The 27,911-nt window shown below is 37.0% G+C and overlaps 1 protein-coding gene across 1 annotated transcript in view; it reads left to right on the plus strand.

Moving 5' to 3' along the window:
• Positions 1–3,075: 3,075 nt before the first annotated feature.
• Positions 3,076–27,911, plus strand: part of LOC134810974 (uncharacterized) — a 44,020-nt gene continuing 19,184 nt past the window's right edge. The window contains exons 1-11 of the mRNA XM_063817670.1: positions 3,076–3,174; positions 3,690–3,749; positions 4,926–5,006; positions 5,309–5,354; positions 5,519–5,611; positions 5,764–5,873; positions 12,889–12,950; positions 15,509–15,639; positions 15,783–15,883; positions 16,160–16,232; positions 17,505–17,590. Of these exons, the coding sequence (XP_063673740.1) occupies positions 4,953–5,006; positions 5,309–5,354; positions 5,519–5,611; positions 5,764–5,873; positions 12,889–12,950; positions 15,509–15,639; positions 15,783–15,883; positions 16,160–16,232; positions 17,505–17,590 (756 nt within the window). The 5' untranslated portion in view covers positions 3,076–3,174; positions 3,690–3,749; positions 4,926–4,952. The remainder of the gene's footprint in view (positions 3,175–3,689; positions 3,750–4,925; positions 5,007–5,308; positions 5,355–5,518; positions 5,612–5,763; positions 5,874–12,888; positions 12,951–15,508; positions 15,640–15,782; positions 15,884–16,159; positions 16,233–17,504; positions 17,591–27,911) is intronic.

Genomic DNA, 27,911 nt, shown 5'->3' on the forward strand with positions numbered 1-27,911 from the left:
TCCGCAATCAAAAAGCTCAAAAAGGGTAAAAGTTGCTCAAATGACTTGATCTCAAACGAGATGCTTCAGAGCCTAACTCCGCTTTGTTTCCAAGTCATCCTCAAAACATTCAACCACTCTCTGGTCTCAGGCTACTATCCATGGCATACCAGTATTATCACTCCTATCTATAAATCAGGCAACCCCTTCAGCCCAGACAATTACAGAGCAATAGCAGTTGGCAGTTGTATGGGTAAGCTGTTCTCTAGCATCTTACTTGAACGTCTGTTACACTTCAAAAAGCTCTACTGTCCTGACCCAAAAGAACAGCTTGGATTTTCGAAAGGTGCCCAAACTAACGATCACGTTTTCACCCTCAAGACAGTAATTGACAAATACACAAAAGCTAAAAAGGCTCGTCTTTATGCATGCTTTGTTGATCTAAGAAAGGCCTTTGACACTGTATGTAGGGACCTCCTTCTGCACAAAATTACATGCCTTGGAATAACCGGTAACTTCTTCAACTGCCTAAGTGATATGTACAAAAACTCTATTGCCCATATAAAAATTTCCAAACTCTTGTCGCCTAAAATTGATATTGGCAAAGGAACGGAGCAAGGACACCCCCTATCGCCAGACCTCTTTAAAATCTACATTAATGACTTTTCATCTCTCCTGAAATCTGTTGGTGACTATCCAGTTCTTGCTGACGTTCTGATATCACATCTGCTGTGGGCTGACGATCTTGTCCTTCTTGCTCTAAGTCCCGAGGCCTTGCAAGTCAATATCAACATTCTATTTGATTTCTGTAACTCCATGGGCCTTGAAGTAAATATTAAGAAAACTAAGATTGTAATATTCAGCCCTCCCAAACGAAAGCAGTCCTATGAAACATTCACATTGGGAGGTCAGCCCATCCAGCACACCGATAAATACTGCTATCTTGGCATAATATTCCACAGAAATGGATCGTTTACAGCAGCAAATACTGAGCTGAGGGCCAAGGCTCTCCGTGCTCTCTATGGCCTCAAAGGCAAAATAGTTAAGGATGCCCTCTCACACCGTGCCCTTAATATTCTATTTGACTCCTTAATAAAACCAATCCTGCTTTATGGCTGTCAAGTCTTATGCCCCCACTCAAAAACCATGAGATACCTTTCAAAAATAGATGACAAAGCCAACCCCCAGCATACCTTGAAGTACATTGCACAAGACCACTATGAAAAATTCCACCTAAAGTTTATCAAGTGGTCTTTGTCTGTACATTCAAAAGCATCAAATATAGGTTGCTGGGGCGAAAGCGGGCGCCACCCTCTATTCTTTGAAGCCTGCAAACTTGCAATAGATTACTATAGTCGCCTTGAAAACACTGAAAACGAACTACTCTGTGCTGCATTTCACGAACAAATCATGTTGGGACTTCCTTGGTATACCAACATCTCAAAGCTTCTCACCAAATACAACTTCACCCCCTCATCTTCCTCAAAATCTAAGCTCTCCACCCAAATCAGTCATAACATGAGGGAAGAATTCGTGAATACCTGGAAAGCTGCCAAGGCCTCCTCGCCAAAACTAGAATTCTATAACTTAATTAAACATGATTTCGAACCAGAGGCATACCTACGAATTATCAAAATACCGGATGTTCGAAAAAGTCTGACAAGGTTTCGTATCAGCTGCCACAACCTCTACATCGAAAGGGGCAGATACGAAACCCCCCTTGTACCAAGAGAAGAACGTTGGTGCACCTACTGCTTTTTCCGCAAAGGGCTCAAGCCTATTGAGGACGAAAGTCACGTATTGATTGACTGTTTGCTCTACTCCTCAGTTAGGGAAAAATTCAATTTCCATCCCCTAAACATTACTGACCTAGTCGGTTTGCTCTCCAACAAAACTCTAGATCCTACCACACTCACTGCCACAGCAAGAGCAATCCATTCAATTCTCTCTGTGAACGAAAATTATACAGCCTACTATAAGAGCCCAGATTTCCACTCAAATACTGGCAAGTGCATAATGCTATAGGACCTTAAAATAAGATTGAACTATACAAACTCAATTTATCTATTTTTCTAAAACTAGCATTATATATAACATTTCTAAATTATCCCTACACACTTGTAAATAATTAGAATTGTGTAACTTAAATTATTTCAGAATTACAACTATTGTGTACTCAATAAAGTAATTATCACTTTTGTATCCTTGTATCCTTGTATCCTTGTATCCTAATGTAAACAATCAAAACAACGATTTACCTCAAACCAAGTCTTGAGAGCACCCATGTAATTTCCAGTTTAACGGCACTGCTATGTAAGATCAGGGGTTTACTGTGAATGACAGTACTTTACTTGCTGGTGAAGTACTGTCATTGTTCTAGTAAATCGCTGGTGGAGTACCGTCCTTGTACCAGTAAATTGACCCAAAGGTTCATCGATATGCATTATGCATATTCATCTTTAATGTAGGTACTATGGTAATGGGTATTAAAAAAACTTTCAAAGTAACTTTTCATTCGCTCTAGCTGTGATGATACGACGAACATACGGAAAATGGCTTTTTCTGATGGTAGTCTGCTTCACTGTTTTCCTCATGTTTCAATACACCTCACAGGTTTGTGATCATAAATTGTTATTTCTTTATTGAACATTTCAAATACATATTTAGTATTCTAATGTTTTCTTTCAACATAAAATATCTCAATTTTTTTGGTTTGAATTACAAAAGTTTCGTCTAAAGGCTAAAGTTTACTCAAACTCAGCTATCAAAATTATCTATAATTCTTACTTCTTTCACTAATAGACAAAGTTTAAAAAAATCGAAAATGATACTTGTATATTTTATTTATCATCTGCAGTTCCAGAAGATAAACACAAATAAAATTAAAAGCGAAAAATGTCGTCATTTTGACGTGTTAGTAACGTTTAAATTCAAATCTCAAACAGAAAAATATATATTTCAAAGCTTTGTGTTTTGATCATATGATTGTGGGTGTATAGTGATTTTGATTGCATAATTTTGATTGGGCAGTGATGGTGAGTGAGAAAATGATGGGAGTGCCAGCCAGGGACAGTATCTCTGTCAAATGAACAGCCCACTGAGGAGTGGCTGAGCGCAAACGCGAGAACAGCAGAGAGGGCGGCACAAAACGGCACACACGGCCACGGAAAAGACACAGAAACTAAACCGTGTGCGGTAAGTTAGCCAGTGTCTGAGAGCTAGTGCTGCCCGGCAGAAGGCCTCCAAAAGAGGTGTTGTGGTGAACTGTGGAGGCAAAGTTCGAATGCAAGGCAGCTCTAACTGATAATGAAGAGGTAGACTGAACGGGAAGTAAAAAAAGGGATAGGAAGGATCCAGCTGAGTCCGGCTCATGTCAGGAAGTGATGAAAAAATCACAGATTTTCTACCCCGTACGTAGGCAGTGTCCGAGATTTCAGGCATCAGGATACACTGAAACAGTGCAGAGCTGATTACGACCAGGGTCCTCACGGATACCCCGCCTCGGAGGTCGAGCCAATGCCCTGCTTTCGAAAACCTTCATATTTTTTCTACTAGCAGTCACTGTAACCCTATCACTCGGAAGGCCCTGGGATGATGCATCTCCAAACCTGAGAGATTTATTCATGTGGGACATTCCCATGTAATTTGACTTTTGAATCGTTTAATCTGTTTATGTGATAAACCTATCTCTATATCTTATTCAATTTCAGGATATTGAGCACCTAGACACGCTACAGACAGATAACGCATTACCCAGATTACAACCATTTGTATGTTTTATTAAAATTTCAAGTTAATCCATAAGTTCTTTGAGCCTATTAGGGGGCAGTGGGGTCTTCGTGCAAATTTTCCCGAAATCGACTTTTTAGTTTTTTAAATAGAGTTATTAAATCTTCCTAGCTGAATTTATCGCCGGTCAAAGGTCAAAGTGGGTGGGGGTGTCATGTCATGTCGCCCCCAGTGTTGTTTCAAAGAAACAAAAACAATCGCACCCTCTGAAAATCGAGTCTAAAAAATCTTCCTTTACAGTTTTTGAGCAATCACCCTGAAACTATCAGGAAAATCAAAAAAAGTTTTGAAAAAAAGTTTTGAAAAAAAAAGAAGTTTTTATTTACTGTCACCAATATGAAACTAGGTCGAACGGAAAAATTAGGTCTCACGCAGGAAAAGCGTGTGAATGGAAAAATTTACAAATGACATTCAGACACAATTTTTACTTTGCAACACTAGTTCGGCGCACTGGTTTACATTTCCGAACTACAGCGTTCATCAAGAATTCTTGTTTAGTGTAAATTAATTTATTAATTTATCACTTGTAGTTGTACACTTATTAAAAATGGCTTTATTATAATAAAACCACTTCTGTGAAATGGTTATGTTGACTTTAAATATTTGAACTAAATATGAATTGAATGTGGGTATAAAATAAAGTTTTGTTTTATTCTGTGAGCAAGATTGAAAATCGCTTGCACAATACAATTACTGACCTTTGACCGATGGGATCAAAAGCAGCTGATAGATATAACTCTCTTCTATTAGAAAAATTAAAAGGTCGATTTCGAGAGAATTTCCATGAAGACCCTGGCCTTGCCCTCTTAAACAGCTAAGAAATAACTTTTCAGTTTATAAATTCAAGATCCTAAATCTTACCGCTACCAGGCCATACTGTGAACCAGGCCATACTGTGAACCAGGCCATACTGTGAACCAGGCCATACTGTGAACCAGGCCATACTGTGAACCAGGCCATACTGTGAACCAGGCCATACTGTGAACCAGGCCATACTGTGAACCAGGCCATACTGTGAACCAGGCCATACTGTGAACCAGGCCATACTGTGAACCAGGCCATACTGTGAACCAGGCCATACTGTGAACATTGAAATATACATTTTTCCAGTTATCAACCACTGAAAGTTCACTAATTCGTTTTCATTATTTAAATAGAAAACAGAAGCTTCACAAGTCAGTGTTATGGACTCGTGTATGGAGATAAAACTTGATAATAATAATAAAGCAGACATTCAGGTCAGGTTTTTATCGTATATATTGTTGTATCAATAATAAGAAATTAATAAATAATCATTAATGTATTAAAATTTGAGTCCCCAACTTGTGGTAACGTATATTATAAGGGGGGGGGGGGGGGGGGGGGGGGGGGGGGAGTGGGTAGGGAATAAAACAACAATGAACTTAAATTAAAACAATGGCTACAAAGATTGTTTAAAACCAGTAATATTCTCATTTATTTGATAGTTTGAATAATCGGATCTAGCCGTATTCAATTGTGTTATTATCTTTCTACATAAATTTAAAATTTAAATCCTCAGATTTCCTCCTTGGTAGAAGAGTTAGATTTTCACCTTGACCACGGAGGTAAAGTAGTAGTAAGTGGGGAGGTCAGACCCCCCCCCCCCCCCCCCCCCCCCCCCATGTAGTATTGGTATGGATTATTCACCAGAACTTTCACTGTAATCTTTCTTTCTTCTTTTAAATCCTGTTTAATCTATAGTATTGTTAACCTGCTGATATGATTTCAGGGCACAACCAGACCTCATTTCCAGACTTGCAGCCTTTACCAAACTCACAAAATTTGAGAGTATTTCTCATTCCGCATTCGCACTGCGACCCAGGTTTACTATTATCTGGTAACACCTAGATCTCAGATCCAGTCTTACTTTTTGTAATCTTACGTCAAATTGATGTTTAATCTCAATAAAAATTAACAAAATATAGTATTTAACAGTTACTATTATTAACAGTGTCTCACTGTGTTCTCCTCCAGGCTGGCTGGAAACTTATACTAAATACTACGAGAATAAAGTGCGATATATATTATCTTGGTTGCACATATTTGCTATGGAGCATTCTGACTTTAAGTTCATTTATGCAGAGGTAAGTTAATACTACTAGTTAAATCTATCAGCTCTCGGAAAATTTTATAATTCTCAGGGGGCAGAAATTCACTATCAGCCACAGAGCTTATTACCAAAGTCTCATTATGTATTGCAATATCTATCTTAGCTTCTCATTAAGTATTGCAATATCTATCTTAGCTTCTCATTAAGTATTGCAATATCTATCTTAGCTTCTCATTAAGTATTGCAATATCTATCTTAGCTTCTCATTAGGTATTGCAATATCTATCTTAGCTTCTCATTAGGTATTGCAATATCTATCTTAGCTTCTCATTAGGTATTGCAATATCTATCTTAGCTTCTCATTAAGTATTGCAATATCTATCTTAGCTTCTCATTAAGTATTGCAATATCTATCTTAGCTTCTCATTAGGTATTGCAATATCTATCTTAGCTTCTCATTAGGTATTGCAATATCTATCTTAGCTTCTCATTAAGTATTGCAATATCTATCTTAGCTTCTCATTAAGTATTGCAATATCTATCTTAGCTTCTCATTAAGTATTGCAATATCTTTCTTAGCTTCTCATTAAGTATTGCAATATCTATCTTAGCTTCTCATTAGGTATTGCAATATCTATCTTAGCTTCTCATTAGGTATTGCAATATCTATCTTAGCTTCTCATTAAGTATTGCAATATCTATCTTAGCTTCTCATTAGGTATTGCAATATCTATCTTAGCTTCTCATTAAGTATTGCAATATCTATCTTAGCTTCTCATTAGGTATTGCAATATCTATCTTAGCTTCTCATTAAGTATTGCAATATCTATCTTAGCTTCTCATTAGGTATTGCAATATCTATCTTAGCTTCTCATTAAGTATTGCAATATCTATCTTAGCTTCTCATTAGGTATTGCAATATCTATCTTAGCTTCTCATTAAGTATTGCAATATCTATCTTAGCTTCTCATTAGGTATTGCAATATCTATCTTAGCTTCTCATTAGGTATTGCAATATCTATCTTAGCTTCTCATTAAGTATTGCAATATCTATCTTAGCTTCTCATTAAGTATTGCAATATCTATCTTAGCTTCTCATTAAGTATTGCAATATCTATCTTAGCTTCTCATTAAGTATTGCAATATCTATCTTAGCTTCTCATTAGGTATTGCAATATCTATCTTAGCTTCTCATTAAGTATTGCAATATCTATCTTAGCTTCTCATTAAGTATTGCAATATCTATCTTAGCTTCTCATTAAGTATTGCAATATCTATCTTAGCTTCTCATTAAGTATTGCAATATCTATCTTAGCTTCTCATTAGGTATTGCAATATCTATCTTAGCTTCTCATTAAGTATTGCAATATCTATCTTAGCTTCTCATTAAGTATTGCAATATCTATCTTAGCTTCTCATTAAGTATTGCAATATCTATCTTAGCTTCTCATTAGGTATTGCAATATCTATCTTAGCTTCTCATTAAGTATTGCAATATATATCTTAGCTTCTCATTAAGTATTGCAATATATATCTTAGCTTCTCATTAAGTATTGCAATATCTATCTTAGCTTCTCATTAATTATTGCAATATCTATCTTAGCTTCTCATTAAGTATTGCAATATCTTTCTTAGCTTCTCATTAATTATTGCAATATCTATCTTAGCTTCTCATTAGGTATTGCAATATCTATCTTAGCTTCTCATTAAGTATTGCAATATCTATCTTAGCTTCTCATTAAGTATTGCAATATCTATCTTAGCTTCTCATTAGGTATTGCAATATCTATCTTAGCTTCTCATTAAGTATTGCAATATCTATCTTAGCTTCTCATTAAGTATTGCAATATCTATCTTAGCTTCTCATTAAGTATTGCAATATCTATCTTAGCTTCTCATTAAGTATTGCAATATCTATCTTAGCTTCTCATTAAGTATTGCAATATCTATCTTAGCTTCTCATTAGGTATTGCAATATCTATCTTAGCTTCTCATTAAGTATTGCAATATCTATCTTAGCTTCTCATTAAGTATTGCAATATCTATCTTAGCTTCTCATTAAGTATTGCAATATCTATCTTAGCTTCTCATTAAGTATTGCAATATCTATCTTAGCTTCTCATTAAGTATTGCAATATCTATCTTAGCTTCTCATTAGGTATTGCAATATCTATCTTAGCTTCTCATTAAGTATTGCAATATCTTTCTTAGCTTCTCATTAAGTATTGCAATATCTTTCTTAGCTTCTCATTAGGTATTGCAATATCTTTCTTAGCTTCTCATTAAGTATTGCAATATCTTTCTTAGCTTCTCATTAATTATTGCAATATCTATCTTAGCTTCTCATTAAGTATTGCAATATCTATCTTAGCTTCTCATTAGGTATTGCAATATCTATCTTAGCTTCTCATTAAGTATTGCAATATCTATCTTAGCTTCTCATTAATTATTGCAATATCTATCTTAGCTTCTCATTAGGTATTGCAATATCTATCTTAGCTTCTCATTAAGTATTGCAATATCTTTCTTAGCTTCTCATTAAGTATTGCAATATCTATCTTAGCTTCTCATTAGGTATTGCAATATCTATCTTAGCTTCTCATTAAGTATTGCAATATCTATCTTAGCTTCTCATTAGGTATTGCAATATCTATCTTAGCTTCTCATTAGGTATTGCAATATCTATCTTAGCTTCTCATTAAGTATTGCAATATCTTTCTTAGCTTCTCATTAGGTATTGCAATATCTATCTTAGCTTCTCATTAGGTATTGCAATATCTATCTTAGCTTCTCATTAAGTATTGCAATATCTATCTTAGCTTCTCATTAAGTATTGCAATATCTATCTTAGCTTCTCATTAAGTATTGCAATATCTATCTTAGCTTCTCATTAGGTATTGCAATATCTATCTTAGCTTCTCATTAAGTATTGCAATATATATCTTAGCTTCTCATTAAGTATTGCAATATATATCTTAGCTTCTCATTAAGTATTGCAATATCTATCTTAGCTTCTCATTAATTATTGCAATATCTATCTTAGCTTCTCATTAAGTATTGCAATATCTTTCTTAGCTTCTCATTAATTATTGCAATATCTATCTTAGCTTCTCATTAGGTATTGCAATATCTATCTTAGCTTCTCATTAAGTATTGCAATATCTATCTTAGCTTCTCATTAAGTATTGCAATATCTATCTTAGCTTCTCATTAGGTATTGCAATATCTATCTTAGCTTCTCATTAAGTATTGCAATATCTATCTTAGCTTCTCATTAAGTATTGCAATATCTATCTTAGCTTCTCATTAAGTATTGCAATATCTATCTTAGCTTCTCATTAAGTATTGCAATATCTATCTTAGCTTCTCATTAAGTATTGCAATATCTATCTTAGCTTCTCATTAGGTATTGCAATATCTATCTTAGCTTCTCATTAAGTATTGCAATATCTATCTTAGCTTCTCATTAAGTATTGCAATATCTATCTTAGCTTCTCATTAGGTATTGCAATATCTATCTTAGCTTCTCATTAAGTATTGCAATATCTTTCTTAGCTTCTCATTAAGTATTGCAATATCTTTCTTAGCTTCTCATTAGGTATTGCAATATCTTTCTTAGCTTCTCATTAAGTATTGCAATATCTTTCTTAGCTTCTCATTAATTATTGCAATATCTATCTTAGCTTCTCATTAAGTATTGCAATATCTATCTTAGCTTCTCATTAGGTATTGCAATATCTATCTTAGCTTCTCATTAAGTATTGCAATATCTATCTTAGCTTCTCATTAGGTATTGCAATATCTATCTTAGCTTCTCATTAAGTATTGCAATATCTTTCTTAGCTTCTCATTAAGTATTGCAATATCTATCTTAGCTTCTCATTAGGTATTGCAATATCTATCTTAGCTTCTCATTAAGTATTGCAATATCTATCTTAGCTTCTCATTAGGTATTGCAATATCTATCTTAGCTTCTCATTAGGTATTGCAATATCTATCTTAGCTTCTCATTAAGTATTGCAATATCTTTCTTAGCTTCTCATTAGGTATTGCAATATCTATCTTAGCTTCTCATTAGGTATTGCAATATCTATCTTAGCTTCTCATTAAGTATTGCAATATCTATCTTAGCTTCTCATTAAGTATTGCAATATCTATCTTAGCTTCTCATTAAGTATTGCAATATCTATCTTAGCTTCTCATTAAGTATTGCAATATCTATCTTAGCTTCTCATTAGGTATTGCAATATCTATCTTAGCTTCTCATTAGGTATTGCAATATCTATCTTAGCTTCTCATTAAGTATTGCAATATCTATCTTAGCTTCTCATTAAGTATTGCAATATCTATCTTAGCTTCTCATTAAGTATTGCAATATCTTTCTTAGCTTCTCATTAAGTATTGCAATATCTATCTTAGCTTCTCATTAGGTATTGCAATATCTATCTTAGCTTCTCATTAGGTATTGCAATATCTATCTTAGCTTCTCATTAAGTATTGCAATATCTTTCTTAGCTTCTCATTAAGTATTGCAATATCTATCTTAGCTTCTCATTAGGTATTGCAATATCTATCTTAGCTTCTCATTAGGTATTGCAATATCTATCTTAGCTTCTCATTAAGTATTGCAATATCTTTCTTAGCTTCTCATTAAGTATTGCAATATCTTTCTTAGCTTCTCATTAAATATTGCAATATCTATCTTAGCTTCTCATTAAGTATTGCAATATCTATCTTAGCTTCTCATTAGGTATTGCAATATCTATCTTAGCTTCTCATTAAGTATTGCAATATCTATCTTAGCTTCTCATTAGGTATTGCAATATCTATCTTAGCTTCTCATTAAGTATTGCAATATCTTTCTTAGCTTCTCATTAAGTATTGCAATATCTTTCTTAGCTTCTCATTAGGTATTGCAATATCTATCTTAGCTTCTCATTAAGTATTGCAATATCTATCTTAGCTTCTCATTAGGTATTGCAATATCTATCTTAGCTTCTCATTAGGTATTGCAATATCTATCTTAGCTTCTCATTAAGTATTGCAATATCTTTCTTAGCTTCTCATTAAGTATTGCAATATCTTTCTTAGCTTCTCATTAATTATTGCAATATCTATCTTAGCTTCTCATTAAGTATTGCAATATCTATCTTAGCTTCTCATTAGGTATTGCAATATCTATCTTAGCTTCTCATTAAGTATTGCAATATCTATCTTAGCTTCTCATTAGGTATTGCAATATCTATCTTAGCTTCTCATTAGGTATTGCAATATCTATCTTAGCTTCTCATTAAGTATTGCAATATCTATCTTAGCTTTTCATTAAGTATTGCAATATCTATCTTAGCTTCTCATTAAGTATTGCAATATCTATCTTAGCTTCTCATTAAGTATTGCAATATCTATCTTAGCTTCTCATTAAGTATTGCAATATCTATCTTAGCTTCTCATTAAGTATTGCAATATCTATCTTAGCTTCTCATTAATTATTGCAATATCTTTCTTAGCTTCTCATTAAGTATTGCAATATCTATCTTAGCTTCTCATTAGGTATTGCAATATCTATCTTAGCTTCTCATTAAGTATTGCAATATCTATCTTAGCTTCTCATTAAGTATTGCAATATCTATCTTAGCTTCTCATTAGGTATTGCAATATCTATCTTAGCTTCTCATTAAGTATTGCAATATCTTTCTTAGCTTCTCATTAATTATTGCAATATCTATCTTAGCTTCTCATTAAGTATTGCAATATCTTTCTTAGCTTCTCATTAATTATTGCAATATCTATCTTAGCTTCTCATTAAGTATTGCAATATCTATCTTAGCTTCTCATTAAGTATTGCAATATCTATCTTAGCTTCTCATTAAGTATTGCAATATCTATCTTAGCTTCTCATTAAGTATTGCAATATCTATCTTAGCTTCTCATTAAGTATTGCAATATCTATCTTAGCTTCTCATTAGGTATTGCAATATCTATCTTAGCTTCTCATTAGGTATTGCAATATCTATCTTAGCTTCTCATTAGGTATTGCAATATCTATCTTAGCTTCTCATTAAGTATTGCAATATCTATCTTAGCTTCTCATTAAGTATTGCAATATCTATCTTAGCTTCTCATTAAGTATTGCAATATCTATCTTAGCTTCTCATTAGGTATTGCAATATCTATCTTAGCTTCTCATTAAGTATTGCAATATCTATCTTAGCTTCTCATTAGGTATTGCAATATCTATCTTAGCTTCTCATTAAGTATTGCAATATCTATCTTAGCTTCTCATTAAGTATTGCAATATCTATCTTAGCTTCTCATTAAGTATTGCAATATCTATCTTAGCTTCTCATTAAGTATTGCAATATCTATCTTAGCTTCTCATTAAGTATTGCAATATCTATCTTAGCTTCTCATTAATTATTGCAATATCTATCTTAGCTTCTCATTAAGTATTGCAATATCTATCTTAGCTTCTCATTAAGTATTGCAATATCTATCTTAGCTTCTCATTAAGTATTGCAATATCTATCTTAGCTTCTCATTAAGTATTGCAATATCTATCTTAGCTTCTCATTAGGTATTGCAATATCTATCTTAGCTTCTCATTAGGTATTGCAATATCTATCTTAGCTTCTCATTAATTATTGCAATATCTATCTTAGCTTCTCTAAATTGAGATCTCCAGACACTTGGTTGTGTCTAACATTGGATGAGCATTATATTAAGTTGACCAAAAGGTATAAGCCCTTGAACATGTTGAAAGTAAATACTGAGTTTACCCGCATTCCCCACATTTGCACTTAGAGGAAGCGGTCCAGGGTTAACAATACCAGGATTTACTATTATTACCAAGATAAGATTCATCCCAAGCAGCCAGATTATGCATTCTGTAAAAGCTTTGCCCATTTTACCATTAAATGGACTATTCCTATATGTTGAATTCCGACAGAACTTATGTAACCACAGGCAAACCTTAAATAACTTACGTAATTATTGCACATAAATTTCAAAGAATATAGATATTTCGTGGATCTAAATATTAACTGTTTCAGGTGTCGTTCTTCAAGTTGTGGTGGGAGGAGCAGGATATGGACGTTAGACTGGACATGAGAAGGTCGTTAAATTTAAAATTTGGGAATAGCTAGCTAGCCGTAGCTATGCGCCTGTTTCCACTCTAACAACTCTAATAGCGCATTAATATGATAATTTCAACTAAAGGCAACTTTAAATGTGCTCAGCTATGTTTTGTTCGACAAGCTCCATTTTAATCGTTTTAATAAGATCTAATCTTGTGTGAGTTTTGACTTTGAATTTATAACACTTATTATATACATATATATTTTTTGAGTAAACATTGGCTGGTACTTCGGGCCGGTCCCCAACAAAAAAGGTATAGTAAGGTATAGTATGCTGCACCCTGTAAAGTAGGGTAACTATGCTGCACCCTATATAGTAAGGTATAGTATGCTGCACCCTATATAGTAAGGTATAGTATGCTGCACCCTGTAAAGTAGGGTAACTATGCTGCACCCTATATAGTAAGGTATAGTATGCTGCACCCTATATAGTAAGGTATAGTATGCTGCACCCTGTAAAGTAGGGTAACTATGCTGCACCCTATATAGTAAGGTATTAGTGCTTTTCATGCAACAAGTAAAACAAATCCTTTATGTCATGTTTCCAGGGTTTGGACTGGAATTGCCTGCTTAAAGAACCTCCATCGCATTACATTACATAATTTTCTGAAACATATATTACATTTACAATAAATTATGCAATATCACAACATTACAATCAACAAAATAAATTTAATCGCAGAATCTCAAATGCAAATAATCGTAAATTAAACACAAAAAACAAACAACAGAAAACAACTTAAACATGCAATAAATGAATATACGAATGCGCATCTTTTGTCAACTTACTCCTTCATAAAATTAATTTTTGACAAAAAAATTTTTTTAGACGGTAAAATAATGGTTACTAATTTATAAGTCACAAATAATAAATCAATACAAATTAATCACAAATACTAGAATAATTAATAGATATTAGGTAACTTATATAACTGAAAAACGATATATGTCGATACAAATTACAAAATAATATTAGGTGATTGAAACATTTCAATAAATTCATCATAAATATCACTACCATATTTACCCCAAATATTTAATCTTGATTTATAAAACTTGACAAACTTGTTGCGCAAAGCAGCTAACTTAAATCCTTGCGCAACCAATTTACCTAAAAGTTCGGTAACACAATTTTTGAAACCCTTAAGTGTCGAATTAATTCTGGCTAATCGTACTAATTGAGAAATAAATATTCCATAAGACAAATTATTTGGAACGTTTCCATCCAAAAAAGGATAAGATATAACTTTAAAATTATAATCTTTTCTTTTATCATATAACGTCACTCTAAACTTTCCTTGATAAATACTAATGTTTAAGTCTAGATAGCAACATTTACGAGCCGAAATATTAGTATTATTTACTATCATTTCCTTAGGATAAATATCTTCTAATACATTCTGTAATAAATTGAAATCATTAAAAACTATCAAATCATCTTGATAACGAAAAGTGTCTTTTAATCTTTTTAGATTTTCTGTATCCCCTTGTTCTATCAAAAGTTTAATATATTTATATTCGTAAACATGTAAATAAACATTAGCTATTTGTGGTGCTGCATTGGTACCCATTGGTATTCCAATAACTTGTCTATAAATTTGACCCTGATAAGTAACATAAGAATTATCAATCAAATAATTAAGACATTCCAAAAGTGTATCTTTAGAAAAATGAACTTTATTTTTACTAACATTATCAGAGAAATAGGCCTTCTTAGTATAAAGATTAGGAATAATATAAGACTTATCTTTAAAATCAAATACTCTTTCTACAAACATACGAAGATTATCCTTCAATTGAATATGAGGAATAGATGTATATAAAGTTGAAAAATCATAAGTACTGACAGACTTTAAACCTTTCTGGGTATTATCATAACTAAGAAAATCTAAGATAGGCTCATTATTATCAATAACAAAATAATCATTTCTAACGTGAAATTTATTATCATATATAGATTTATTTTTAGCTGAGTGAAGCATAGATTTAATACAAATGCTAAGATAGACTGATAATTGTTGTAAACTACTTCCACTACCAGACGTTATATATCTAACTCCGACTGGCTTTTTATGCTGTTTTGGTGTAATATATAAATAAGGTAATTTGCTATTATCTTCATCAAATTTAATACGATGTTTAAGTAAGAATGCTTTATGCTCATTAATTATATCATCTTCTGAACGATTAACTTTAGTAAATGTATTCGATGATAATTCCTTTTCAATCATACTAATATAGAACTTTTTACAAACAATAGTAATATTATTTTTGGCTTTATCGGTAGGAACCAATACAAAATCTTTATGAAGCTCATCTGCACCCTGTAAAGTAGAGTAACTATGCTGCACCCTATATAGTAAGGTATACTATGCTGCACCCTCTCAGGTTGGCACAGGAGGGTAGGTTTGAGTTGGGTAACTATGCTGCACCCTCTCAGGTTGGCACAGGAGGGTAGGTTTGAGTTGGGTAACTATGCTGCACCCTCTCAGGTTGGCACAGGAGGGTAACTACTAACTATGGTGCACCCTCTCAGGTTGGCACAGGAGGGTAGGTTTGAGTTTGTACAAGGAGGATGGGTGCAGAATGACGAAGCTAATACGCATTACTTTGCTATTTTCAATCAAATGTTGGACGGTCACGACTGGTTAAAGAAGAACATACCAGGTTTCTCTCTTACTATAGTCACGCAACTGATCACATTAAAATAGTAATCCTTCATCACGGGATTTTACGAATTAATAAATGAAAGTAATACTTTTTTGCATTAATTATTTAATGTTAAGACCGAATCTAAACTCTTATTTCAGAGGCGATGCCAAAGTCGGGTTGGGCCATTGATCCGTTTGGTTTGTCTCCTACAATGGGCTATGTTAACAAACTGTTCGGACTTACTGGAATGCACATCCAGGTTTAGTCCCCACAAGGACTCTTAGTGTACTACTATACTAATTTACTACTATGCTAGTCCCCACAGTTCATCTACTCATATCTTGAAATGTGTTAATCAAATGTTCGCGTGAACAATTGTTCAACATTTTCTATTTTAACTCAATTGTACATCGACATTCGACAGGTGTTTGACAATTTCTACAAAACTCTACATTTACACGGACTGTGTCACGTGTTGCTGTGGTAACATGTGACACAGTGTTGCTGTGTTGCTGTGGTAACACGAGTATTTCAGAGGGTGCACTATGCTGTTAAGAACCATCTGGCACAAACTAAGAATTTAGATTTCAGATGGAGGCAATCCTGGGGTGAGTCTGTAGAGTTAGTAATTAGTTACACTATTTAGGTCTATTGGGGTCTATAGATAAAAAAGATGTGGGCGAAAATTGCCTGCATAAATGTGTCTTCGAGTCTGTAGTCACACCCTCATTTTGTTTGTTTGTGATTGTTGGAAACTAATGCTTCGCGATAAACGCCCGCTTGTGGATATAATACATATCATACTCGCCTCGCGGGCGAAAGTTTCATGGGTTTGTGAACAACAATCTTCAGAAGATTGTTGTTCACACATCCAAGAAACTTTTAGTTCCTGACGAAAACATCGTTAACTTTGTCACGCTTCTATATACAGGGTGGCCCAAAAGTGACTACCCACACGCAACCTCTTAATAACTCACGTAATTCGTCTCCAAATTGCACCAAAATTTCAGAGATTATAGATATGGGTCAAACTTAGATTTCCTGAAAGTTTCGTAAGCCACGCCCAATTACATTGGGCGTGGCGTGACACTCCCTCTTTTTCACTATTGTCTTCATAAAATGAGAACGCTTTAAGCTAAGAACTCAAAATTTTTTGCACACATTTGGCTTGATAATTGAAAACCTTTCCCAAAGTTGTAAGTTCATTGGTTAAATAATGGCTGAGTTATGACCATTTCAAAACTCATCGGATACGTGATCCGAGCACTCAGTCAGTGATCTCTGCACTTGGTTAATGGCCTGTTTGGCTCACATGCACCGCTTGATTGGTATATATATATAATTATGATATACAATATATTATTAAGAAACTGTTTACACCATTAAAATATTCAAAACCCCTAAAAGAAATCAAGTCATCCTAAAATGGTGATCAGTACAGATCAAGACAGCTAGAGTTAAAATTTGTTCCTCCAAGCAACTCTATCATTCGGCTAATATCTTAAGCTTATTAAGATCATTCAAAGAGTAAGTTTTTAAACCTCTACAGGTCAAATCATTCACAATAATCTTGAACAAATTCTTACGATGCGCACCGACGCGCCCTTTACAGTTTGTTGTGACAGCAAACTTTAACGCTAATGCAGCGGGGGAGTCATCAGCACTACGCAAGATATGACCTAGGAGCTTCCACCTTGCTTTAGGGACACGATCTGATAGCTTAACTGAGTTACATCTTAGGTATAAGTTTGCATTGGATATTGTTCCATGAGGCCAATAAATGTTCAGTAATATATAATATATACCTGTTTATATAAATAGCACTATCATATTATTATAATTTACTAGAATATCACTCAATAAGACACACAATACTTCAGATTCTGAAGGAACGACAGATATGCTAACTCACCTGGGCCCTTTCGTGTCGTACGGACAACAACACTCCTGCGGGCCTGACCCTGACGTTAGTTCCTTATTTGGGCATCACGTGGGGTAACACATTGTTAACATTACCTTATTTGGGCATCACGTGGGGTAACACGTTGTTAACATTACCTTATTTGGGCATCACGTGGGGTAACACGTTGTTAACATTACCTTATTTGGGCATCACGTGGGTAACACGTGTTAACATTACCTTATTTGGGCATCACGTGGGGTAACACGTTGTTAACATTACCTTATTGGGCATCACGTGGGGTAACACGTTGTTAACATTACCTTATTTGGGCATCACGTGGGGTAACACGTTGTTAACATTACCTTATTTGGGCATCACGTGGGGTAACACATTGTTAACATTACCTTATTTGGGCATCACGTGGGGTAACACGTTGTTAACATTACCTTATTTGGGCATCATGTGGGGTAACACATTGTTAACATCACCTTATTTGGGCATCACGTGGGGTAACACGTTGTTAACATTACCTTATTTGGGCATCACGTGGGGTAACACATTGTTTAACATTACCTTATTTGGGCATCACGTGGGGTAACACGTTGTTAACATTACCTTATTTGGGCATCACGTGGGGTAAACACATTGTTAACATCACCTTATTGGGCATCACGTGGGGTAACACGTTGTTAACATTACCTTCTTTGGGCATCACGTGGGGTAACACATTGTTAACATCACCTTATTTGGGCATCACGTGGGGTAACACGTTGTTAACATTACCTTATTTGGGCATCACGTGGGGTAACACGTTGTTAACATTACCTTATTTGGCATCACGTGGGTAACACGTTGTTAACATTACCTATTTGGGCATCACGTGGGGTAACACGTTGTTAACATACCTTATTTGGGCATCACGTGGGGTAAGACATTGTTAACATTACCTTATTTGGGCATCACGTGGGGTAACACGTTGTTAACATTACCTTATTAGAGAATCACGTGGGGTAACACGTTGTTAACATTACCTTATTTGGGCATCACGTGGGGTAACACGTTGTTAACATTACCTTATTTGGGCATCACGTGGGGTAACACGTTGTTAACATTACCTTATTTGGGCATCACGTAGTGTAACACATTGTTAACATTACCTTATTTGGGCATCACGTGGGGTAACACGTTGTTAACATTACCTTATTTGGGCATCACGTGGGGTAACACATTGTTAACATTACCTTATTTGGGCATCACGTGGGGTAACATGTTGTAACATTACCTTATTTGGGCATCACGTGGGGTAACACGTTGTTAACATTACCTTATTTGGGCATCACGTAGGGTAACACATGTTAACATTACCTTATTTGGGCATCACGTGGGGTAACACATTGTTAACATAATTACCTTATTTGGGCATCACGTGGGGTAACACGTTGTTAACATTACCTTATTTGGGCATCACGTGGGGTAACACGCTGTTAACATGACCTTATTTGGGCATCACGTGGGGTAACACATTGTTAACATTACCTTATTTGGGCATCACGTGGGGTAACACATTGTTAACATAATTACCTTATTTGGGCATCACGTGGGGTAAACACGTTGTTAACATTACCTTATTTGGGCATCACGTGGGTAACACGCTGTTAACATTACCTTATTTGGGCATCACGTGGGGTAACACGTTGTTAACATTACCTTATTGTTAACCTAAGTGTTAACATATTACTTGAAGACTTTTTCTTTCTGTCACACTCACGGAGACTATACTTTCAGGTTTGCTGCATGTTTAACTTTATGGATAGAGGAACGGGGGATTCAGGGAATGATTTAAAGAGCGGCAGTTTACTTGTTCCATACTACAGAGGAGAACGTTGTAGAGAGCGTTAGTTTACTAGTCCCCTACTACAGAGGAGAACGTTGTAGAGAGGTTAGTTTACTGGTCCCTACTACGAGGAGAACGTTGAGAGAGAGTTAGTTTACTGGTCCCTACTACAGAGGAGAAACGTTGTAGAGAGGTTAGTTTACTGGTCCCTACTACAGAGGAAGAACGTTGTAGAGAGGTTAGTTTACTAGTCCCCTACTACAGAGGAGAACGTTGTAGAGAGGTTAGTTTTACTGGTCCCTACTACAGAGGAGAACGTTGTAGAGAGGTTAGTTTACTGGTCCCTACTACAGAGGGAACGTTGTAGAGAGGTTAGTTTACTGGTCCCTACTACAGAGGAGAACGTTGTAGAGAGGTTAGTTTACTAGTCCCTACTACAGAGGAGAACGTTGTAGAGAGGTTAGTTTTACTAGTCCCTACTACAGCGGAGACGTTGTAGAGAGGTTAGTTTACTGGTCCCTACTACAGAGGAGAACGTTGTAGAGAGGGTTAGTTTACTGGTCCCTACTACAGAGGAGAACGTTGTACGAGAGGTTAGTTTACTAGGTCCCTACTACAGAGGAGAACGTTGTAGAGAGGTTAGTTTACTAGTCCCTACTACAGAGGAGAACGTTGTAGAGAGGTTAGTTTACAGGTCCTTACTACAGAGGAGAACGTTGTAGAGAGGTTAGTTTACTGGTCCCTACTACAGAGGAGAACGTTGTAGAGAGGTAGTTTACTAGTCCCTACTACAGAGGATAACGTTGTAGAGAGGTTAGTTTACTAGTCCCCTACTACAGAGGAGAACGTTGTAGAGAGGTTAGTTTACTTGGTCCCTACTACAGAGGAGAACGTTTAGAGAGGTTAGTTTGGGAACCCCCCTATTTAAGAGGGGGAACTTTGGTAGAGAGGTTAGTTTACTGGCCCCGTATTACAGAGGAGAAAATTTTTTGGAGGGGTTAGTTTAGGCCCATACTACAGGGGGAAAAACGTTTAGAGGGGGTTATTTTAACTAGTCCCTACTACAGAGGGGGAATACGTTTTTGGAGAGGTTGGGTTACGGGGCCCTAAAAAGAGGGAACCCCAAAGGTTTAGAGAGGTTATTTTTACGGGTCCCTACTACAGAGGAGAACTTTGGGTTAGAGGGTTTTTTTTAAATGGGGCCCTTTTCAGGGAGAAGGTTTTTAAAAGGGTTGGGGTTTTACTATCCCTACTACAGGGGGAAACTTTGGAGAGGGGTTTAGTTTACTGGCCCTCCCAACAGGGGAAAAAGGGTTTTAGAGGGGGTTAGTTTCTGGTCCCTATACGGGGGGGAAAACGTTGTAGAGAGGTTATTTTACTGGCCCCTTTCTACAGAGGAGAACGTTGTAGAAAAGGTTTTATTTACTAGTCCCCTACTCAAAAGGAGAACTTTTGTAAAAGGGGTTTTGTTTCCCTAGTCCCCCCACAGGGGGGAAAAATTTGTAAAAGGGTTAGTTTACGGGGCCCTTTACAACGGGGAACTTGTTGAGGGGTTTTGTTTTGGGTCCCTCCCAACAGAGGAGAACGTTGTAGAGGGGGTTGTTTACTAGTCCCTACTACAGAGGAGAACGTTGTAAAAGGGGTTTTGGGTTTACTAGCCCCAAATAAAAGGGGAAAAAAAATTTTTGGTAGAGGGTTTTTTACTAGCCCCTATTTCAAGGAAAAACTTGAGAGGGGGTTTTAGTTTCGGTCCTTTTACAGGGGAAAAGAACTTTGGGTAAAAGGGGTTTATTTTAAATGGCCCCTACTACAGAGGAGAACGTTGTAGAGAGGTTAGTTTACTAGTCCTTACTACAGAGAGAACGTTGTAGAGAGGTTAGTGTACTAGTCCCTACTACAGAGGAGAACGTGTAGAGAGGTTAGTTTACTGGTCCCTACTACAGAGGAGAACGTTTAGAGAGGTTTAGTTTACTAGTCCCTACTACAGAGGAGAACGTTGTAGAGAGGTTAGTTTAACTGGTCCCTACTACAGAGGAGAACGTTGTAGAGAGGTTAGTTTAACTGGTCCCTACTACAGAGGAGAACTTTGTAGAGAGGTTAGTTTACTGGTCCCTTCTACAGAGGAGAACGTTGTAGAGAGGTTAGTTTACTAGTCCCTACTACAGAGGAGAACGGAAAGAGGGTTTAGTTTACTGGTCCCTATTTAAAACGGAGAACTTTTAGAGGGGTTTGTTTCTGGTCCCTACTACGAGGGAAATTTGGAGGTTTTTTTTACGGGGCCCCTACTTCGAGGAGAACGTTGTAGAGGGGTTTATTTTACTAGTCCCTACTACAGGGGAGAACTTTTGAAAAAGGGGTTATTTTCTAGTCCTACTAAAAGGGGAGAACGTTGTAAAAGAGGTTTTTTTACAGGCCCTTACTCCCAGGGGGGGGGGGGAAACGTTGTAGAGGGGTTTTGTTTCCCGGTCCCATTTACAGAGGAAAACCTTTTTTTGAGGGGTTTAAATTTTTAAATTGTCCCTACACAGAGGAAAAAACGTTGTAGAGGGTTATTTTAAATAGCCCAACTAAAGGGAAAGAACGTTGTAGAGGGTTATTTTAAAAGGCCCCCTTAACTACAAAAAGGTTGTAGAGGGGTTAGTTTCCTAGTCCCTACTAAAAGGGGGAAAACCCGTTGTAGAGAGGTTATTTACTGGTCCCTATTTCAGGGGAGAAGTTGTAGAGGGGAAATTTTTTCCAGTCCTTAAACAAGGGAACGTTGTAAAAGAGGTTAGTTTACGGGGCCCACTACAAGGTAACGTTTTTAGAGGGGGTTAGTTTACGGGACCCTACTACAAGGGTGAAACCCGTTTTTAAGAGGTTATTTTTACTGGCCCCTACTACAAGGAAACTTTGGTAGAGGGTTGTTTCCAAGACCCAAAACCAAAACAGAGGAGAACTTTTTAGAAAAGGTTAGTTTACGGGGTCCCAACTACAGAGGAAACGTTGTAGAGAGGTTAGTTTACTGGCCCCTTTACTACAGGGAAAGAACGTTGTGGGAGAGGTTAGTTTATGGCCGCTACAAACGGGGAAAAGAACGTTTTTGGGGTTTATTTTTATGGTCCCAATACAGAGGAGAACGTTGGGGGAGTGGGAAATTTTTAAAGGTCCCACTTACAGAGGAGAACGTTAGAGGGGTTTTTTTCGGGGTCCCTAAACAGAGGGAAACTTTGAGAGGGTTGGGGTTTTCTAGTCCCTACAAACAGGGGAAAGAACGTTTTTAAAGGGGGTTATTTTAAAGGGTCCCTACTCCCGGGGAAACTTTTGGGGGGAGATTTTTGGGGTTTCGGTCCCTACTACAGGGGGAAACGTTGTAGAGGGGTGTTTGTTTTATGTCCCTACTACAGGGGGGTTTTGTTTAGGGGGTTGGGTTAAACTATCCCCCTACTACAGGGAAAACGTTTTTAGAGAGGGTTTTATTTGTCCCAAATTTCAGAGGGGGAAGGGGTAGAGGGTTTTTTTTACAGGCCCTTTAACAACGGGAGAACGTTTTAGAGAGGTTTTTTAAAAGGCCCCTACACAGAGGAGAACGTTGTAGGGGAGGTAGTTTTTTAATTTTTGGCCAACAGACAAGGGGAACGTTGTAAAAGGTTAGTTTACTAGTCCCTAACAGAGGAGAACGTTTTTTGGGGGGAATTTGTTTACGGGGTTCCCTACTACGGGAGGAGAGGGTTAAAAAGAGGGGTTTTATTTTAAATGTCCCTTTTCAGAGAGAACTTTTGTAGGGGGGTATTTTACGGGTTTCCCAAACCCGGGGGGGAAAAACGTTGTAAAAGGGGGTTTTTACTTTCCTTACTACAGAGGAGAACTTTGGGTGAGAGGTTGGGGGTTTACTGTCCCAAACTCCCAAGAGGAGAACGTTGTAGAGAGGTTAGTTTATTTGACCCGACTAAAAGGGGAACTTTTGTAGAGGGTTGGGTTTATGGTTTCCCTATTTACGAGGAGAAGGGTTGTTAGAGGTTAGTTTATAGACCCTACTACAGAGGAGAACGTTGTAAAGGGTTATTTTTAAGGCCCCCTACCCCAAAAGGGGGGGTTTTTTAGAGAGGTTAGTTTTTAAAGTCCCAAATAAAGGGGAGAACTTTGGTAGGGGGGTTTAGTTTATGGGTCGCTACTAAAGGGGAGCGGGTTAAAGAGGTTATTTACGGGTCCCTACTACAGAGGAAACGTTGTAGAGGGTTTGGGTTTTTAGCCCCTACTAAGAGGAGAACGTTGAAAGGGGAGGTTAGTTTTGGGCCCCTACGAAAAGAGGAGATTTTTTGCAGAGAGGTTATTTCAAACGGTCCCTACTACAGAGGGAGAACGTTGTAGAGAGGTTAGTTTATAGCCCCCCCCCTACAGGGGAAAAACAATGTAGAGAGGTTAGTTTTCGGTCCCTAAACAGGGGAAAAGTTGAAGGGGTTGGGTTTATTGGCCCCTACTCCCGAGGAGATTTTGGGAGAAGGTGGGTTTACTAGTCCCTACTAAAAGGGGAGAAGGGGAAAAGAAAGTTTTTTAATTGGGCCACTACAGAGGAAAAATTTGGTAGAGAGGTTTTTTAATATCCCTATTTCCATAGGAGAACTTTGGTAGAGAGGTTATTTTTCGTACCCCTAAAAAAGGGAAAAACGTTGTGGGAAAGGTTTTTTTAAACAAGTTTTAACTACAGGGGAAAGAACTTTTTGGGGGGAGGTTAGTTTACTAGTCCCATTTTTCAAGGAAAAAACTTTGGTAGAGGGGGTTAGTTTTCTGGTCCTACCCAGAGGGGGAAGGGTTGTAAAAGGGGTTAGTTTTACGGGGCCCCTACTGCAGTGGAGAACTTTGGGTGGGAAGGTTAGTTTTAATAGCCCCTTTAAACAGGGAAAAACGTTGTAGAGGGGTTAGTTTAAAGTCCCTATAAAAGAAGAACGGGGTTGGGGAGGTTGTTTACGGGTTTCCTACTACGGGAAGGGGGCCTTGTAGAAGGGGTTTAATTTCCCCTTCCCCCCCAAGGAGAACCTTGTAAAAAGGTTATTTTTACTGGTCCCTACTACAGGGAAAACCCGTTGAAGAGAGGGTTTATTTTTAAAATTTTTTTTAAGGTCTCTACTAAAAGGAAAGGGTTTGTAGAGAGGTTAGTTTTTTAAGTCCCTACAACAGGGGGAGAACTTTTGGTTAAAGGGTTATTTAACTGGTCCCTCCCCCCCAAGGAGAACTTTGGGAAAAAAAAGGGTTATTTTTCTGGTCCCTACAACAGAGGAAAGGGTTGTAGAGGGGGGTTATTTTAAAACCTAGTCCCTCCAACAGGGAAAAAGTTTTTGAGAGGTTAGTTTACTATTTCCCCGCAGAGGAAAACGTTTTTAAAAAGGTTATTTTATGGCCCCTTTTACTACAGAGGAGAATCGTGTAAAAAGGGGTTTAGTTTCTGGCCCCTACTCCCGAGGGAACTTTTGTAGAGAGGTTAGTTTACGGCCCCCTACTACAGAGGAGAACGTTTTGTAGAGAGGTTGGTTTCTAATTTGGTCCCTATTTAACAGGGGAAAAAACGTTTTTGAGGGGGTTAGTTTACTGGCCCCTTCCTACAGAGGAAAACTTTGGGAAGAGGGGTTTTAGTTTACAGCCCTTTACTTCAGGGGGGAAACTTGTAAAAAAGGTTTTTTACCGGGTCCCTACAAACAGGGGGGAACGTTGTAAGAGGTTGGGGTTTTCCCTGGGGGCCCAAACAGGGGGAAAACGTTGTAAGGGGTTTATTTATGGGCCAGTATCGGGGGGAGAAGTTGTAGAAGGTTAGTTTACTTATCCAATACAGGGGAGAACGTAATTTAACTATTGCAGGGTCAAAAAAAAAAATTGGACAGTGGAACTAAAAGCCGCCCTTCACTCCACGAACGGCTGTGTTTAGGGTTTTTGGGGAACGATTTTTTTAAACCACAAAAGGAAGACGCAAACGGGTGTACGACAACTAAAAAGGTTAATTTTTTCTATTTTATTTTAAACTAATAAAAACGGGGACGATATATTTATTTATATATTTATATTTATTTTCTGTACTCCTAAACATTAAAAATCGGTGTTGAAAATATATTTAATATATCCTTTCCCTTTTAACGGGAAAAACCCCGAACATCAACTTTAACAAAAACTTTCCGCAAAAACCGTGGAGTTTAATCTCCCCCTTTAAAAATTTTGATATTACACATATTTTCCCAACTGTTGTTACCCTAGTTTACCCATTACCTGCTATTTTTAACCCTGGGCAAACCTGCAGTTACCAAATTTATACTATCACAAATATACTGTATTATGGGGGCTTCTTATCTATTGCAGGATATATTTGCGTTAAGTTTAAATTTCCTTCACCAAAAAATAAACTAAAAAAACAGTCCCCTTTTTTGGGAACCCCAAAGGGGTAAGATTTGGTTCGCCCCATTGAAAATTTCCCTGTGACTTTTTCCCCCCCGGGCCCCCCCTACCCTTTAAGTTCACCCCCCCCGGGCCCCCCCCTGAAGTTCCCCCCTCCCCTTTTTGTTCACCCCCCCTTTAGCGGGGAAAAAAGGGGATTTCGGGGCCCTTGTACGAAATCGCAAAATTTTCCCATTCCCGCGACAAATTTTTTGTAATGTTTAATGTAAAAGGCCTTTTTTAAATTTCGGGGTTTTCCCGCTTTTTTGGGCCCAAAATAATCGCTAAACCCTTTTTTGTCCCCCCCGCTGTGGGGTTTTTGGGGTAGTGTTTGTTTTACGGGGGGGGGGGGGGGGGGGTGGGGGGGGGGGGGGGGGGTTGGGGGGTTCCCCCCCCCCTTTTTTCAAAAGCTGGGGGGGAGTATTTTTGAACCGTGAGAAAATCCGGTACACAGAAACTGGCTGCTTTGGGTCTGGCGACTTCTTCACTTTACTCCGACAGGTAAAAACCTTCCCTTAAAAAACCCCCCTTAAAACTTTAAAAAGAGAAAAACGGGTATTATAACACCCCCTTAAATTAGAAAATAACAGGTAAAAACCCCCTTTATTTTAGTGGTAAACAGGTAACACCCTTTTATATTAGTGAAAACAGGAAACACCTTCTTATATTAGAGGTAACAGGAAAACCCCTTTCTTATATGATGGGGAATTAACAGGTAACACCTTTTAATATTAGGGGTTTAACGGAAACCCCTCCTTATTTTAAGTGGTAACAGGAAACACCTCTTTAATTAGTGGAAAACCCAGGTAACCCCCTTCTTAAAAAAGAGATAAAAGGAAACCCCTTTCTTATTTTAAGGGGAAAAAACAGGAAACCCTTTCCCTTATTTTAAGTGGAAAAACCGGTTTACAAATTCTTTTTATTAGGGAACGGGTAACCCCCCCAAAAATTAGTGGAACAGGTAACACCCTTTAAAAATTGGGGGGAACGGGTAACACCCCTTTTAAAATGGGAGAAAAACCCGGAAACGACCTAAATTTTTTTGAGATAACGGGTTTAACACCCCCTTTTATTAGGGGTTTAAAGGAAAACACCTTTTTATTTAGTGAAAACAGGAAACCACCTTTTATATTAGAGGAAACCAGGTAAAAAACCTCTTTAATTAGGGGAAAACGGGTTAACCCCTTTTTTTATATTTAAGGATAACAGGAAACCCACCTCCTTATTTCGGGAAAAGGGGGGAACACCCCCAAAAATTTTGAGAGGTAACAGGTAACACCCTTCGTATTTTATGGAAAAACCGGAAAACACCTCCAAAAATTAGGGGGGAAACCCGGGTAACCCCGCCTTATTTTTAGGGATTTTAAAGGTAACCCCTATTTTTTGGGTGAAGGGGGTAACCCTTTTTTTAAAAGGTGAAACAGGTAAAAACCTCCTTATATTAAAGTAACAGGTAAAAACCTCCTTATAAAAAAGATAAAAAGGGTTTGGCACCCCCTATTATATTAGTGGTAACAGGTAACACCCCCCTTATATTAGTATAACAGGAAAACACCCCTTATACCCAAGATAAGGGTAAAAACCTCCTTAAAATTAGAGATAAAAAGGAACCCCCTCCTTTATTAGGGGAAAACCCTGTAAACCTCCTTATTTTAGTGGTAACGGGAAAAACACTTCTAATATTAGTGGTAACAGGAAACCCTTCCTTTGTTCCCCCCCCCCCCCCCCCCCCCCCCCCCCCCCCCCCCCCCCCGTGGTAACAGGTAACCCCCCTTTATATTGGGAAATAATAGGAACACCCCCCCCCTTTTTAAACCAGATAACATGTAACACCCTCCTTAAAATTAAAAGGTAACATGATTTTAACACCTTTTATAAAGGGGATAAAAAGGAAACCCCTTTTAAATTAGAGGAAACCCGGAACACCTTCTTATTTTAGAGGAAAACAGGTAACCCCAATCATTTTATTAGGGGGGAACGGTAATCCCACCTTTAAAAAATTAGAGTTAACGGGTAACCCTCCTTTATTTTAAAGAGATAACAGGAAACCCCCTTTCTTTTTTTTGAGGTAAACAGGAAACCACCTTCTTTTATTAGGAAACCCGGGTAAACCCCTTTAATATTAGGGGTTTAACAGGTAACCCTTCTTAT

The sequence above is a fragment of the Bolinopsis microptera genome, chromosome 2 (genome assembly GCF_026151205.1).
Source record: "Bolinopsis microptera isolate Bmic1 chromosome 2, MBARI_Bmic_1.0, whole genome shotgun sequence".
NCBI lineage: Eukaryota > Metazoa > Ctenophora > Tentaculata > Lobata > Bolinopsidae > Bolinopsis > Bolinopsis microptera.